The following is a 15,297-nucleotide window of genomic DNA, read 5'->3' on the forward strand; positions in this document are numbered from 1 at the left end:
ACTGTTTCATCACTGTTAAATACCCTGTTAATACACAAGTCTGATCTACGATTCTTAGGAAATCAACGGAACAAACTCACTCTGCTCACTTGCAAGTACAAGAGATTCTGGAGTTCTTTCTGGCAGAGGAGGAGAAGAATCTTCAGTAGCACCTGCATCTAAAGTAATGCAAAATTATCAATACAAGTGAGCTGCTAATTAAAAAAAAAAACCCTTCAGAACACCTTTAAAAAGTAAGGCACTGTGTCAATAACGCCCAGAACAAGTACAGATGTAAATAATTCATGATAAATATTTACCAGAACATTATTTTCATGGCTGGGTGCACACATGCTTACTCTGTACAAAAGTGCTTTGCCCCAAAGCCACAAAATGGTTGGCAACCCATGGTGACTCCTCACCTGAGGTACCAATTTAACCAGCAAGATGCCAAATTACAGTATGCAGACACTAGAGATAGGGTGGATAAAAATAAATGATTTTTTAAAATCAAATTGATGTTTTAATTTAAATTATCAAAAAATCTTATTTTTTAATTATTTAAATCATTTTATTTAAATCAAATCAACTCTGGCTTATGACCTAGAGCAACAAACTAATGTTTTCTCATTACAATAACAGAATGTAGGCCCTTAAACAAAGCAAAAGCAAAGTGCGCTGCTTATATACTGTCCCATAGTGCTTAAAGCACTATGTATGGTTTACAAGTTAATTATGCAGACTACACATCCCCCCCCCCAAACAAGCTGGGTACTCATTTTAATGACCTTGGAAGGAAAGAAAGCTGAGTCAACTTTCAGCCAGCTACCTGGGATTGAACCCCAGGTCATGAGCACAGTTTTGGCTGCAATACAGCAGTTTAACCACTGTGCCACAAGGGCTCTTCTGGTAATTTGATCAGTTATTTATCTAGCCATTTTAAAGAAGACTACAATTCACAGAAGTAATAGTAACAGGATGTGATATTTCTCTGACAACACTCCTTCACACAATTACCTAGGTGCAAGTTCTGGTCAATTAAATAGGACTCCTGTATAAACATGGACACAACTGCAGTATCAGGATGTCAAAGCCAATCAGTTTTGATAATATCTATATTATCATCATATAGATATTATCATCAAAACTGATTGGCTAATAAGCACAGCTTATTATCAGGTAAGGTCAAAATATTTCATATCTGGTTTTCATCTGCCTATTGCTTATTTTCTTTGCATGTGAACATTTGGAGACTACCGAGAAAATGTAGAGTCCAGGCAAGAATGATGCACCTAAAGTTGTATCTTTATAACTGAAACATCCAACATTTTGTCACCTTCCCAAAGACTCTTTGTTCTGCAGATTGACACATCAGCAATACCATTATTTACACACATGCTAATTTCATAATTACAAACACAGTAGATCTTAGCAGAAGATCTTAACACTTCCACTTGACTCAACAGCTTTTCCAATGGCTTTAGTGGGATACATATTTCTACTGGAGAATAAGACTATCATACATTGGGCATATTATGCAAAAACAAGACTCATTCAAAAAGACAATAATACTAGGAAAAGTTGAAGGCAACAGTAAAGGTGGAAGAGTTAACACAGGTTGACTCAACAAAGGAAACCACAGCACCGAGTTTGCAAAAGCTGAGCAGGGCTGTTAACCTTTTGGAAGTCACTAATTCATAAGGCTGCCATAAGGTAGAAGTAACTGTATGGCACATAACAATAACAAGACTTTAATGGGTACTAGCCATGATGATTGTGTTACACCAAGTACCAAAAGCCACATGCCTCTGAATACTAGTTGCCAAAGTACATGAACAGGAAAGTACTACAACATTCATATTCTTCTTGTGGGCTTCCTTGAGGTTTCTGATTTGCTAACTGTGTGGATATAATTCTGAGCAATCTTATGTTTTTACCTAGCCTGTTAAACTGGCTCCCTGCTGGGTTATTAATTATAGATTTCCATCAGCTAGAAGCCATAAATTATTTCAATTTTTTTGCATCCAGTTCCCACATCAGATCACTTATTTCTAAGACACAGTAATCACCAGCTCACATAATGTATTGCTCATATGAGTAATTCACATGAGTGGAAAGCATCCTTGTAGTCCCAACCTAACAGGTACCAGCTTCATAATTTCTGAGGTAAGAAAGCAGGAGAAAAAAGGCCCTAGCTGCATAAGTTGCCTACTATTAAACATGCAGATTATATTTATTTATTTCCAAATCTGTGGGAAGTCTGCAATTATCTATGCAACCATGACAGATTGTCTGGCTTTTACCAACTACTTTCTTTTTAAAGTGTCTAACAATAAGGTACTTCATTGTTACTAGACTCAGCCTTCTATCCTTCCGAGGTTGGTAAAATGAGTACCCAGCTTGCGGGGGAGGGGGGAATGTGTAGCCTGCATAATTAACTTGTAAACCACCCAGAGAGTGTTTGAAGCACTATGAGGCGGTATATAAGCAGCACGCTTTGCTTTGCTTTTGCCTTGAATGTGAACACATAAATACTTCTATTAATGCACCTGCTGCATCAAGGAGGCAAAACAAGGTCATACCAAAACAAAGTACCTGTTTAGTTCTACACATTTGGGAGGAAGAAGCCTCAAAGTATACAGTAATTTATAATGTCCTGACAAAGCCTTAGTCATGCTTCTTCCCAACCATCCCCTCTTAATTTAATTTTTGCGGAATATTTTTGCTAGTCATAACCAATTACGTCTTTGCTTGCAGACAGATCTGTTGTTATGGGAGGGAAAAATGGGGTGAGTTGGACAGCAGCTGTTCAAATTGTTCAGGACACAGAGAGATATGGTGGGGGACATCAGTCACAGCATAATGAGAGAGAGAAGAGGGAAAGGGTTTTGGTTGCCCCTAAACTGTTCCCCAATTTAAATAGCTTGTATAGTCTTGGTAGTAGGCCCCCTGGGTTGAAGATACTGATGCTAAACACCAGATTGGTAAATGGAGAAACAGCCATCCAGGACTTGATCCTGGATGACCAGGCCAATCTGGCTTACATCACAGAGACTTGGTTGGATAAGGCTGGGGGATCTCACCCAGCTTTGTCCACCAGGGTTCTTTGTGCAGCAGCAGGCAAAACCTAGGGGGAGGAGAGGTGGAGTTGCTGTGGTCTATCATGATATTATCCCCCTTACCAGGTGCCAGCTCCCCCATTTTTCTGGGTTTGAATCTGTGTATTTAAAAGCGGGGGTTCAGGAGATAATAGCGACTCTGTGTACCACCCACCCCACTGCTCAACAGTCTTCCTGCCTATGCTCACTGACCTAATCTCAGCTGTGGTGTTGCAGTCACCTCGGCTTGTTGGGCTGGGGGACTTCAACATCCATGCTGAGGCAGCTTTGCTTGGAGTCGCTCAGGACTTCATATCTTCCATGATAACTACCTTGTTTCCCCTGATTTTTCAGGATGCTTTAATATAAGCCCTATCCCAAAAATAAGCCCCAGTTAAGTGAAACCCCACCTTCCACTATTGTGCAGCAACCAGAAGAACATGACATGACAAATTAATATAAGACCCTGTCTTATTTTCAGAGAAACATGGTATGTATCTGTCCCCACTCATCCTGCAAGGCACACTTTAGACCTGTTTTTCTGTACTGGGGTAGGTGTTGGTGACCTGAGTGTGGATGAACTCTCTTGTAGTTCCATTTTCATGAACACATCATCATCTGGTGCAGTTTAGGCTCACTGGAACTCATAGCCTCTGCAAGTACAGGAGACCAATTAAGATAGTCTGCCCCAGGAGGCTGATGGATCCAAATGGTTTCCTGATGGCTCTTAGGGAATTTCCTGAAGTTCTGGTTGACCTCTGGAATGGGGAAATGGTCAGGACTGTTAACACAATCTTTCCTAAGCATCTCCTCCAATGAAGTAGAGCCAGATTAGCCCCCTGGTTTATGGGGAGCTGATGCAATGAATGGGACGGAGACCAGAGTGACAACAGTGGAAGAATCAGAGTTAATCCAACTGAACATGGGCTAGAGCCCATTGGAAGACCTATTACACGCCAGTGGTGGCAGCAAAGAAGTCATTCTTTGCTGCCATCATTGCATCTGCACAGTCGCCCATCAGAGCTCTTCTGAGTGGTCAACTGTCTGTTACAGCATGGCCCACAGGAACATAGTACTGACCACTCAATAGCTTGCTGTGAAAAATTTGCACAGCATTTTGCAGGCAAAATTGCTTCAGTCCACTCTGACTTGGATGCTGTAGTTCATACAGCTCCTGTAGATGTAACTATGGCTCTTGCTTGTCCTGTGTTAATGATAAATTTCAGTTTTTCCAGCCTGATGATGTGGACAGGACCCTTGGAGAGGTGAAGGCTAGACCCTTGCCCATCCTGGCTTATAAAAGTTGCCAGAGAGGAACTGGCTGAATAGGTCCAAGGGGTAGTTTATGCCTTTGGTCGCCTTGGTGGATGGCCTACACTGGGAACTGGACAGGAAGATTGGGTTCTTCTTAGTTCTGCTGGACTTCTCAGCAGCTTTTGATATACAATATATCAAGCAGCTTTTGGTATACCATATTAAATACCCTCAGCAGCTTTTGGTATACCATATTATACCAAATATGGTATACCATATTAAATACCCATTTAATATGGTAATGCCATCAATCATTGTATTCTTCTGGCCTGTCTCTCTGGGATGGGACTCGGAGGCACTATTTTACAGTGGCTCCGGTCCTTCCTCGAGGGGAGAACTTAAGAGGGTGGTGCTGGGGGACTCCTGTTCAAAACCCTGGCCATTGGCCTGTGCTGCCCCGAAAGGTTCTGTTTTGTCCCCTATGCTATTTAACATCTACATGAAACCGCTGGGAGAGGTTGTCCGAAGTTTTGGGGTTTGGTGTCACCAATATGCAGATGACATCCAACTCTATCTTTCCTTCCCATTTAAATCCAAGGAAGCCGTGTTGGCTCTAGATCATTGCCTGGTGTCTGCTATGGACTAGATGAGGGCAAATAAACTGAAATGTAGTCCAGACAAGGCAGAGGTGCTCCTGGTCAGTCGAAGGCAGATCAAAGGAATAGAGATTCAGCCTGTGATGGATGGGGTTACACTCCCTCTGAAAACAGGTGTGCAGCATGGGGTGCTCCTGGATTCGTCTCTAAACTTGTATGGCCAGGTTTCAGTGGTGACCAGGAGTGCCTTTGCACAGTTGAAATTAGTGTGCCAGCTGTGCCCATTTCTTGAGGTCTGATCTAGCCATCGCGACACATACCCTAGTTACATCTCAGTTGGATTACTGTAAGTTACTCTACATAGGGCTGTCTCTGGAAAGTGTTTGGAATATTCAAAGGGTCTAAAATGCTGCAGCCAGATTGTTAAGTGGGGTTGGTTACAGGGAACATGTAACACCCCTGTTACTAACAGCTCCACCAGCTGCCAATCTGTTTCTAGGCCCAGGCTGGTTTTAACCTATAAAGTCCTAAACAGCTTGAGTCCAAGCTATCTAAAAGACCGCATCCTCCTCTATGAGCCTGCCTAGGCATTAAGATCATCAGAGGCGGCCTTTCTCTCAGTCCCACTACCCTCACAGGTGCCTTTGGTGGAGACATGGGAGAGGGCTTTCTCTGTTACTGCTCCCAGACTCTGGAAGTCCCTCCCACAGGAAGCCAGGCTGGCTCCATCTTTGCTGTCCTCCTGCAAGTGGGCAAAGACCTTTCTCTTCAGACAGGCTTTCCATTAACGTCTAGTGATCTGAGAGGGGTTTTATGCCGTGTTGCTTTTAAATGTGTTTTTGGTATTATTTACCATTTTTAATATAGTTGTTTAATTTGGGTCCTTTCGAAGAGAAAGGCAAGGTAAAAATATTTTAAATAAAATTGGGTAATGTCCAGGAATAATGGATGTTTAGAGCAGCTGAACACAGAATGTTAAAGGTAGAGCTCTATGCGAGGAGGGATAAATTAGCCTACCTGAGCCCTTAAAAGTATCCAGCTTATAGGGACCTGGAAGGATGATAACCATACTTCCCTTCCTGTACTGCACTATCTAGAATTATTTCAGAAGAGGGGGGAAGAAAAAGAATATTTTCTTCTTCCTTCTTATCCAGAAAACCTACTTCTCAATATGCCCCTTTTCATTTATTCCACTTAGATACCAAAATTTTTCTAAGTTGCTGAGAGAATTCTGTATCCAGGAGGAGAATCTGTAACTGAATCTCTCCATATGGTCTAATGCTCATAACAACTATAACACACTTATTCAGCAGCTAACTCTGAAAAGGAACTTTTAAGCATTTAACAAGGTGTGTTTCTGGAGAATGAACAAATAAAACTTTTCTCCCCTTCCTATCCTCCCGAAATCTCTTTCTCTCAATCTCTCTCTCTCTCTCTTTCCCCCTGCCTGATTCCCTCTCACACATAAGCAACGCACGAGTGCATTAGAGTGGTCCATTAGGTAAAGCACTGATCAGAAATATTATTAAGGGTGGGTGAGACACTGCAACATGTTATTGTATGTTCCGTAGTGTTTGCTCTAATAATAAACTTAGGAGGTCCTATATTTGTCAGACCAAAAATGTAAAAAAGCTACTTCCTTCCATTCCAGAACAGAATAGTTTATTTTCTATACACTAGGATGACCCAGGCTGCAGATGTATATTAACCAGTAAATTTTATATTTAAAAAAAACAAGTCTTAATACAGCACACTAACACTCAGCAATCCTTTAGTCACATCATGTGGATTTGTTATTTTATGAACGGAACATTATGTATGAATTTTATAATAATAAAACTATTTTTAAAAAGTCAGGCTAGCAAAATCCTATCATCTTCCAGCATGCATGGGCTGGGAGTGAGGAAAGGGTAAAGGACTAGAGTGTTAAAGCCTTCAAAATTTAAAACAATTCAACATTGTATAGATGGAGAATTAGGAAAACAAAGATGCACAAGAAGGGAGCTGAGGTAGAAACTCTCTTTAAAAGTTCCACTATCAGTTGAGCTTATCTCAAACCCTATTTTAAGTGAGTCTGCCCTCTCACATCACAAGCCATGCTGGTCAACAGAGGCAAAAGGAGAAGAGTGTAGGAAACATCCTTACATGAGCAGACTTTTATTACAACAGTATGCATTTCGTTTTTCAAAACTATTTAGGTAAAATTAGGCACAGCTTACCTTTCGAATGAACCATAGTTGGATTGTCCTGTCTTGCAATGAACATTGAGAATACTTTCCGGGCAGAAACATTTTCCATATTAGCAGCTGCAGAAACTGTGGCACTTGCAGTTGAAACAGTAGACATGCTTTGAGTAATGGAACCATCAGAGTTTCTTTCATCTGTATCAGAATCATCAGAATGCAGAGGATTCGTGAAACAAAGGGGTGCTCGTGTGCTGCTCTCATAGTGATCTGCCAATTCACTGGAAGTAGGCTCCACCTGAGATGGTGAGTGTGATACTACAGACAAATTTTGCATATCATGACCTAAAATAGCTGAAGTTGTGTTCTCCATTGTTGGCACTGGCTCTGCATTTTGAGTTCCTTGTATAGACCATGTGGCATGCCCCTTCTCTTTCAGAGGTAAACAGTCTGGCCTCTGTAGAACATCAGAACTGATAACACACTGACATCCATCTGGTGAGGATATTACAGCTTTATTAACTGGCTGCACACTGCATTCCACACAGGAGTTTTGTAAAGTGTTTGTACGTGCATCTCCTGAGCCTTGCTCATGTGGTTTAGAGGTCTTCTCTGGTGCACAAGATGAGCCACTTTTAATTTTAATGGCTTGTCCACGATTCAGGATGGTGTTCCCATCAAAACTCCTTGGCCCCTCCTGAAGAGGTACTTTTTTAATTTCAAAACTCAAGTTGCGTTCCATCTTTTTGTCTGTATGCTCAGAGACATCATTTTTCCCTGGGTGTTCTGCTGATTTATTGTAGTTCTCATTCAGGTCTGTTGGTTTTTCTGAAGAAACCATATGCAATACTGGCTTGGGGTGGTATCTGTCATTGTCTTGCCAAACAGTTGTGACAGTTGGATAAGCTGAAGGTGGTGATGGTGTTAAAATGGGTGGTACTGGATGAGGCTCCGGAGGCTGCAAAATTTCTTCTTTAACATCTCCTTCTACAAGGCAGCTAAAGAAAATCATTGCATTAAGCACTTCATAATAAAGATGCATAAGTATTGTAAACAAGTTATTTATCCAGAACAGAAATGGGGGAGGGAGCTCTAAACTCGAGAGATTACAATCACAGTTATTAACAGGTATAACAGTTGCAATTTTCAAAATATACAGGGATCTTTAATTATTGCATCAAATATTTTCAAAATGTCATATCAAAATCCAGAAATACACAAACAACTAAGAACACATTTACTCCATTAAGAAAAGGACATGTTTTTATTGTCTCTAAGAAACTACCCAAGCCCATTATACTTGTTTATTCAATGTAAAGTTGATTTTAGTTTTATAAACTGTTGGCAAGAAAGCCATGTCCTCTTGTGCTAAAATTTGATGGACAGTGTATTGGGAGCAAATGTGTCAAATCTACAATATCTAAATGCAGACTCCTAAAACTAAAAAAATTAAACTTAGCAGAACTGCGCAAATAACATACTGAAACAAAATTTATCAACATTTTATTTAAGTAATGAAGTTTATAGAAATCTGTACTTTCAAAAGTTCATTGTCAATATTCAAATGGTGTTAAGTGAGGTGCTGTACACAAATCACAATGCACTAGTTATACACAAAACAAAGATACACTATATAAGAATGCTACCTGAATTTGCTTTTCTCCTAGGGCCCTTTTTTGTTCATATTAAGCTTGTTACACTGTATACCATTATTTTAATTGCAAGCTACTCTGACTTCACTGACAGAAAGAAAAATTATAAATACAATAACGAAAATAAACAACACTAGGCTCTATTTCAGTCCTCTCTAATCTAAACAATCACCCTCATCCCTGACATAAAAGCATATGCAAAGGCCAGGAGACCTGCCTAAGACCTTTGTGGACAACACACAAATTTCTATATCTTGCAAATTCCAAGTTCCCCTCAAACCATAAGATTTTACAACAGGACAGATTCATAGAATGCATCATAAATAATCACCACAACCCAATCTTTTGAGCTGCTTCTAGTGAAAAATGAAAAAAAAATCATGTTAAGTACTCACAGAGGGATAATATGAAGGCAAAAAAAAGTGTGTAACACAGTCGGGACTGACAGTGCCCCATTATAAATGTCACAGTCCATAAAAGACAGAACTCCAATTTCCAGGTTGGAGTTAAAACTTGCCTTTACAAATGAGAGGATTTTTCTAATTTCTAAATTCTCCCATACCATTAATATAGAATATTTTGGAGGCTATGTTATTACTCATTAATTTTGTAGTAGATCAATCCCTCACCTTTGTTGATATTTATGTGTTTTTAAATTATTTGCCCACGTCCTGGACATTAAAGAGAAGTCAGTAAAAATTGATTCTCTGTGTTCTTACTGGGGTTAAAAGACTTCTATTTCAACACTAGAAAATAAATGCTCACCCATTATTCAGTGGAAAGAAGACTACACAACTCCTATCAGCATACAAATGGAATGCTGGAGGGCAACATGGAAGAGGGCAACATGGACATATCTTAAAGAAATATTGTAAAGATATATGGAAGTCTTTCACAGAAACATATCTTAGGATTTTTTTATATGTATCATTGTAATTGCACTACTTCTATTATATGCCTTTTTCAACGGCTTTTCTATTTCCCCCTGTTTTTATAATAATAAATTACAAAAAATATGCATGGGATATGGTTAACTATTATAAGAATGGTTCTTGTCTCAGTCAAACATATACACAACTGGTACCAATATGCACGTAAACTGTAATAAACTAATTTCATTTGAGCACTGTTTTAACAAATCATCATCCCAAGATTGAAATGAAGTAGCGAAACTATTGAAACATTTTAATCTGGTTAATTCATCTTTTTTGCACTCTCAAAATCAACACATCATTAACTTTTCAATAAAAAAACTATGAAGTAAAAAAGGAAGATTTAGACAAAGCTAATGACAGTCTTATTATGATGGAATGGGATCACAATACCCCGCCAAAAATATGGAGCATCCAGTTTACACAGGTTTTTCCCTTAAAGGGAGATGCCTTCAGGTAATGCAAATGTATGAGGATGAGGATGTTTGTTCCTCAGCCATAAACACTGCTGCACCCTGGATAAAAGTCTGAACGAGGCCTCAATATGGTAGATTCTTCAGTGTGCTATAAAAGTACTTGAATATTATTAATTAAAGGTCAATTTAGCAGGGGTAATTATAATCCTAATATATAAGAAGTGTGTTTCTATCTTAATTGCAATCTGCAGTACAGTGGTGCCTCACTTAATGACGTTAATCCGTTCCAGGAAAATCACTGTTAAGCGAAAACATCGTACAGTAAAGCGAAATTAAAAAGCCCATTGAAACACACTGAAAACCCCTCAATGCATTCCAATGGGCTAAAACCTCACCGACCAGCAAAGATCCTCCATACGGCAGACATTTTCGGTGCCTGTATAGTGAGGAATCTGTCCCTAAGCACAGCGGGGAGCCATTTTAAGCACCTGGCAGTGATTCTGAAAACCTGACAATCAGCTGGTTTTGATGGTCGTAAAGCGAAAATCGGTTCCCGAAGCAGGGAACTGATCATCACTAAGTGAAATTCCCCCATTTAGACCATTGTTTTGCGATCGCAAAAACATTGTCGTAAAGCGGATTCGTTGTAATGTGGGGCAATCGTTAAATGGGGCACGACTGTATCTGTCCAAATTGTCCCTGGTGAATATGAAGAAACACTGAATTCAGGATTGCTTTTCTTCAGTCTTGTGTATAACCAACAGCTGTTTTCTTTGGTAAAACTCTGGCCTCAACACAACCAACTGCTTATTATAAGTAGATGTCATTGGTTCAATACTTCAAAAATATAAGTTTAGTCTCTGTATATCAGCCAACTACAGTGGTGCCTCGCAGAACGGGCGCCTCGGAGAGCGATGAATTCACTCTACGAGGCCGTTTTTGTGATTGCAAATGCGATCGCAAAACGGTGCCCGTATAGGCGGGAAATTGCAGAGCGAAGGTCGGTAAGCTGCTCGCTTACCAACCTTCGCTTTGCGAGCCGACAATCAGCTGTTCCACAGCTTCAAAATGGCCGCCGGAACAGCCGAAAGGGGCCAGGGTTCAGCGTTTTCGTGCCCTTGGTAAGCAAGGGGAGGGCGCGAAAATGCTGCGCGCAGCCATTTCGGGGTTTCCGGCAGCGTTTTCGCGCCCTCCCCTTGCTTACCAAGGGCGCAAAAACGCTGCGCCCCGGCCCCTTTCGGCTGTTCCGGCGGCCATTTTGGACCCGCCAGACAGCTGATCGCAGCCATTTTCGTGCCCTCATTCTGCGAGGGGACGGCGCGAAAATGGCTGCCGGCATCGCTGTACGGTAAGTAAACGTGCCGATTGGAATGCATTAAACGTAGTTTAATGGCTTTTTTACTTCCGTACAGCAATGTTTCACACAGCGAGGGTTAATCCGGAACGGATTAACCTCGCTGTGCGAGGCACCACTGTATTTACATTAATTAATAACTCTTGCTGAGGCATACCAATACACGCCAAGTTTTAAAAAATTGTCTGCCTCAAAAAGCTCCCTTGCATCCTACAGAGGGCAATTCAAGGGCTCTCCAGCACCCCAGCATCCACTCACATCCCTCAAAGCCTCCTCATTTTAAAGATACCACAAGACCTTGATTTTTTGTTTGTTTTGTTACGTCTGCTGAAAAAGATTAACATAACTACCCCTTTGAAAATTTGTAAACTATTTATTGGCCATTACACTATGATGCTGGCAAAATATGTTCATGCAAATGTGTTAACTAAAATCCTACGCAAGCTTCCTATTAACTGCCAAAAAGTGCATAAGGTGAAAGCATGGACCTCCTAGTTAAGTCTACCCCCTCTGTTGCACCCTGATGCCCTCTACAGTTTGAAAGAAAAACCTTGCAGCACAAATACTATTACTCAGACACAGTGCGCCCATGAAGTTTAGAATACAGCACACAATGTGCACAAGAAACCTAGATAAAAACAGTGGGATTCCTACTGCAGCTATTTGTTTCCCCATCCTAGAGTGCAACAGGGCCAGTAATTAGGATGTGACAGCAGAGGTGGAACTAACTAGCACTTCCTGCTCATCCCACAATCATGTGACGAGAAGAACACTTGAATGAGGCTTACATACTGGTAGAAATCAAACAGATCCATACTAAGTTATTTCTACTGAATCATCAAAACAATTCCTTGCTTTAAGAGTACCTGCGAGTACGAGGTGGTTTCGGTGGAGGAGAATCTTGTTTCTCGAGGTCTCCAGAACTGATGGTGTTCTCTATGGTAACTTCATTCTATCAAGAAAATTAAATTCCCAAGAGATTTATTCGAAGATTAAGAGCTATATCCATGGAAAACAGAATCAAAAGAATAAATTCTAGAAACATAATGAAAATGCAAATCATAACTAAAGCATGAATACTAAACTTTTAAGGGATTCTACTTAAGTAGGCATTTCCTTTCAACATAACTGTGTATAGGAAGAGTTAAAAGCTAGAATACACTTTTAGTTCAGATTCTTATTTGAGTATAAGTAAAATGCAAAGTTAAGCATGAATAGTAAACATAAGATTTAAGGGTGGACAATAGTGTCCAGGGGCTGAAAAATGTAGAGAAACAGAAATATGCAACTGTTTAAGTGCCATTAATGACTATAAGTCACTTTCTTAGTTCACGAAACAAAAAATGTTTATGTATAACTTGTTTTATTCATAACTATCATGGCATATTAAAATTAAAAGTATGTTAGTGTCTCTTATTTTTTTCAAGTTATGTGAAGCAAAGACAGAAAACAGAAGCTGTTATTAATCTTAGAGTAAAACAAAGAGAAAATTATGTATTCTGAACTTGATCTCCTCTACAGGATAAAGGAGACATTGACAAATAAACTTCATTTTCAGAAGAAGATCTGAAAGGAAAACATGATACAAGACATGGACCAAGACTCACTAAATCCCACATTTGCTATCTAATCAGTTTCATTTTCTGAGTTACATATGGATAACTTTCCCTGCTTCTCCATCTATTATTTTTGTGGAACTCAAATTTGTGCAAACTGAAATAACATTTCCTATCCATATTAATATATTTTTAATTTGCTGTATTCATGCAGCAGCTTATTTCTTATTTCTGCTGTACTTACCAACACAGACCTTTTCAAAAAACATACTAATATCTTAAAAGGAAACCAAAACAGGCAAAAACCATGAGGAATCAGAGGCTCTGTTTGTTAAAAATATTGCTCAAATAATTTTGTATTGATAGGATTCTTTTCCCCCAGTTATATAAAATGAAATACATTGCAACAGAGTTTGAGAGAAGGTTTTAAGGGCACAGAGAGATCAGTTTGTATAGAGCAATAAGGGGTTAAAGAAAGAACAGAGGCAAGGGCAGACTGCTAGAGATCTACAAATAAAAAGTCCAAGAGCTTAACTCAATAAGTAAGATTAAAAGCAGTGATCCAATGAACGAGCCAAAGGAACCATCAACACCTACCCAATATATCATATTTTCCACACATTTTGTTGCCACTACAAAACATTAACAAAATTACACTTACAACTAAAGTATTTTTGTTCAACTGCTTAGGGACAAAGGTTTACTTACATTCCCTTTTGCATTAAAGCATCAATGGAGCAGCCCAGTGCCTTCAACATCATGTGCACAACTAATGAACCAAATGTTATGGCTCTCAAACATGTGAAAACTGGAGGCAGGCAGGCAGGCAGAGAGAGAGAAAGGAAGGAAGGAAGGAAGGAAGCAAAGAAGGAAGGAAGGCCAAAATATTTATAATGCATGTTGTGAAATGAGCTCATCAACTGTGGAAGAGAACAGATGGTGGTTTTAAGAAGAAAACCTCTTGCCCCTGTAAATCAGATTGTCTTCAGCCAACCTATTGGTCATTTGCCTAGACAAAGGTTATTCTATTGTATTTTAGTAGTTATATTTAAGGAAGAATTTGCTTTGATCCAAAAGATGTTATGTAGTCTGTTATAGCCTGGTCTATTAATTTTCAAAAGCTGATTATATGCTTATGAAGCAGAACATGGTTTATGAAAAAGACAGGCCCACTAACACTGAAATTAGGCTCTACCCTACTCTGCCAAGGCTTTAGCTAAAACAGAGAAACCAAACAGAATCCTAGAAAAAGGAACCATAGTTTTGACTATTAAAGGAATTAAAGTACTTCTTTGCTAACTATCATCATATTTAGCACATCAGGCAACACACAACCTAAGCCTTAACCGATGTTCAAATTTATTGATATGTTTCATGAAAATACGAACAGATTTCACAGATCTGCTCCACAATATAAAAAGACTCACAAGGAAAAAATATAACGCATCCTCTGTCTCCTAATTCTCAGGAAAACCCAGAGATTTTGCAGAATCTCTAGTTCTCAGGTAAATCCAGAGATTTTATTTTATCTTCAAGGTTTTGAGATGACAGAAACAGCCAGTCTCTTTCACCTGCTCTCCATTCCCAACAGTTTTAGAGGCCTTTCTCAAGAACTCCCCAAGTGAAAACCCTGCCACTTTCTTGAATATTGCACTTATATCTGAATGACAAATCTCGAGTCACCTTGCTTTTTAGCATAATTTTTTGCAAATAACAAAAGCAGCACAAATCTCTCTCACCGTATGTCTGCTGAACTAGGACACTTAAGACAGATCCCCTCCTCTACGTTCTCTATAATTCATGGAGAACTCATTTGAAAGGGGTTAAAAACTGGCAATTTGGTGAAGAAATCTAAGACTCTGCCATTCAAATGCATCAGCTGGCCTCATGGGACATCAACATTCTCATTGATGAGACCAATGTAAGAGGAGTCAAGTGTCCAACATAAGAGGAGTCTTACAGTGGGGTCTCTACTTAAGAACGTCCCTACTTAAGAACAATCCAACTTAAGAACAGCTCCATTTGCTAAATTTTGCTTCTACTTGAGAACAGAAATCCAAGATAAGAACAGGAAAAAAAAACCTTTCTTGCTTTTTTTTTAACCTTAGGTCATCTTAGGTTAAAAAAAATTCTCCCCCTAGTGCTAGAGTACGTATTAACCAGCTTTGCATTAGTTCCTATGGGAACTAATGCTTCAATGTACGACCACACCTCTACATAACAAAAAAACAGCCAGAACGGATTAATTGGTTTTCAGTCCATTCCTATGGGAAATTT

The 15,297-nt window shown here is 39.5% G+C and overlaps 1 protein-coding gene across 2 annotated transcripts in view; it reads right to left on the bottom strand.

Moving 5' to 3' along the window:
• PTPN12 (protein tyrosine phosphatase non-receptor type 12) overlaps positions 1–15,297 on the bottom strand; it is an 82,115-nt gene that overhangs the window by 7,760 nt on the left and 59,058 nt on the right. The window contains exons 12-14 of one of the 2 annotated variants that reach the window (XM_073000708.2): positions 12,331–12,416; positions 7,147–8,108; positions 81–158 (exon numbers count right to left, since the gene is read on the bottom strand). In XM_073000708.2, coding sequence (XP_072856809.2) covers positions 81–158; positions 7,147–8,108; positions 12,331–12,416 — 1,126 coding nt within the window. The remainder of the gene's footprint in view (positions 1–80; positions 159–7,146; positions 8,109–12,330; positions 12,417–15,297) is intronic. The other variant, XM_073000709.2, reaches the window with a different exon arrangement.

The sequence above is a fragment of the Pogona vitticeps genome, chromosome 5 (genome assembly GCF_051106095.1).
Source record: "Pogona vitticeps strain Pit_001003342236 chromosome 5, PviZW2.1, whole genome shotgun sequence".
Classification (NCBI taxonomy): domain Eukaryota; kingdom Metazoa; phylum Chordata; class Lepidosauria; order Squamata; family Agamidae; genus Pogona; species Pogona vitticeps.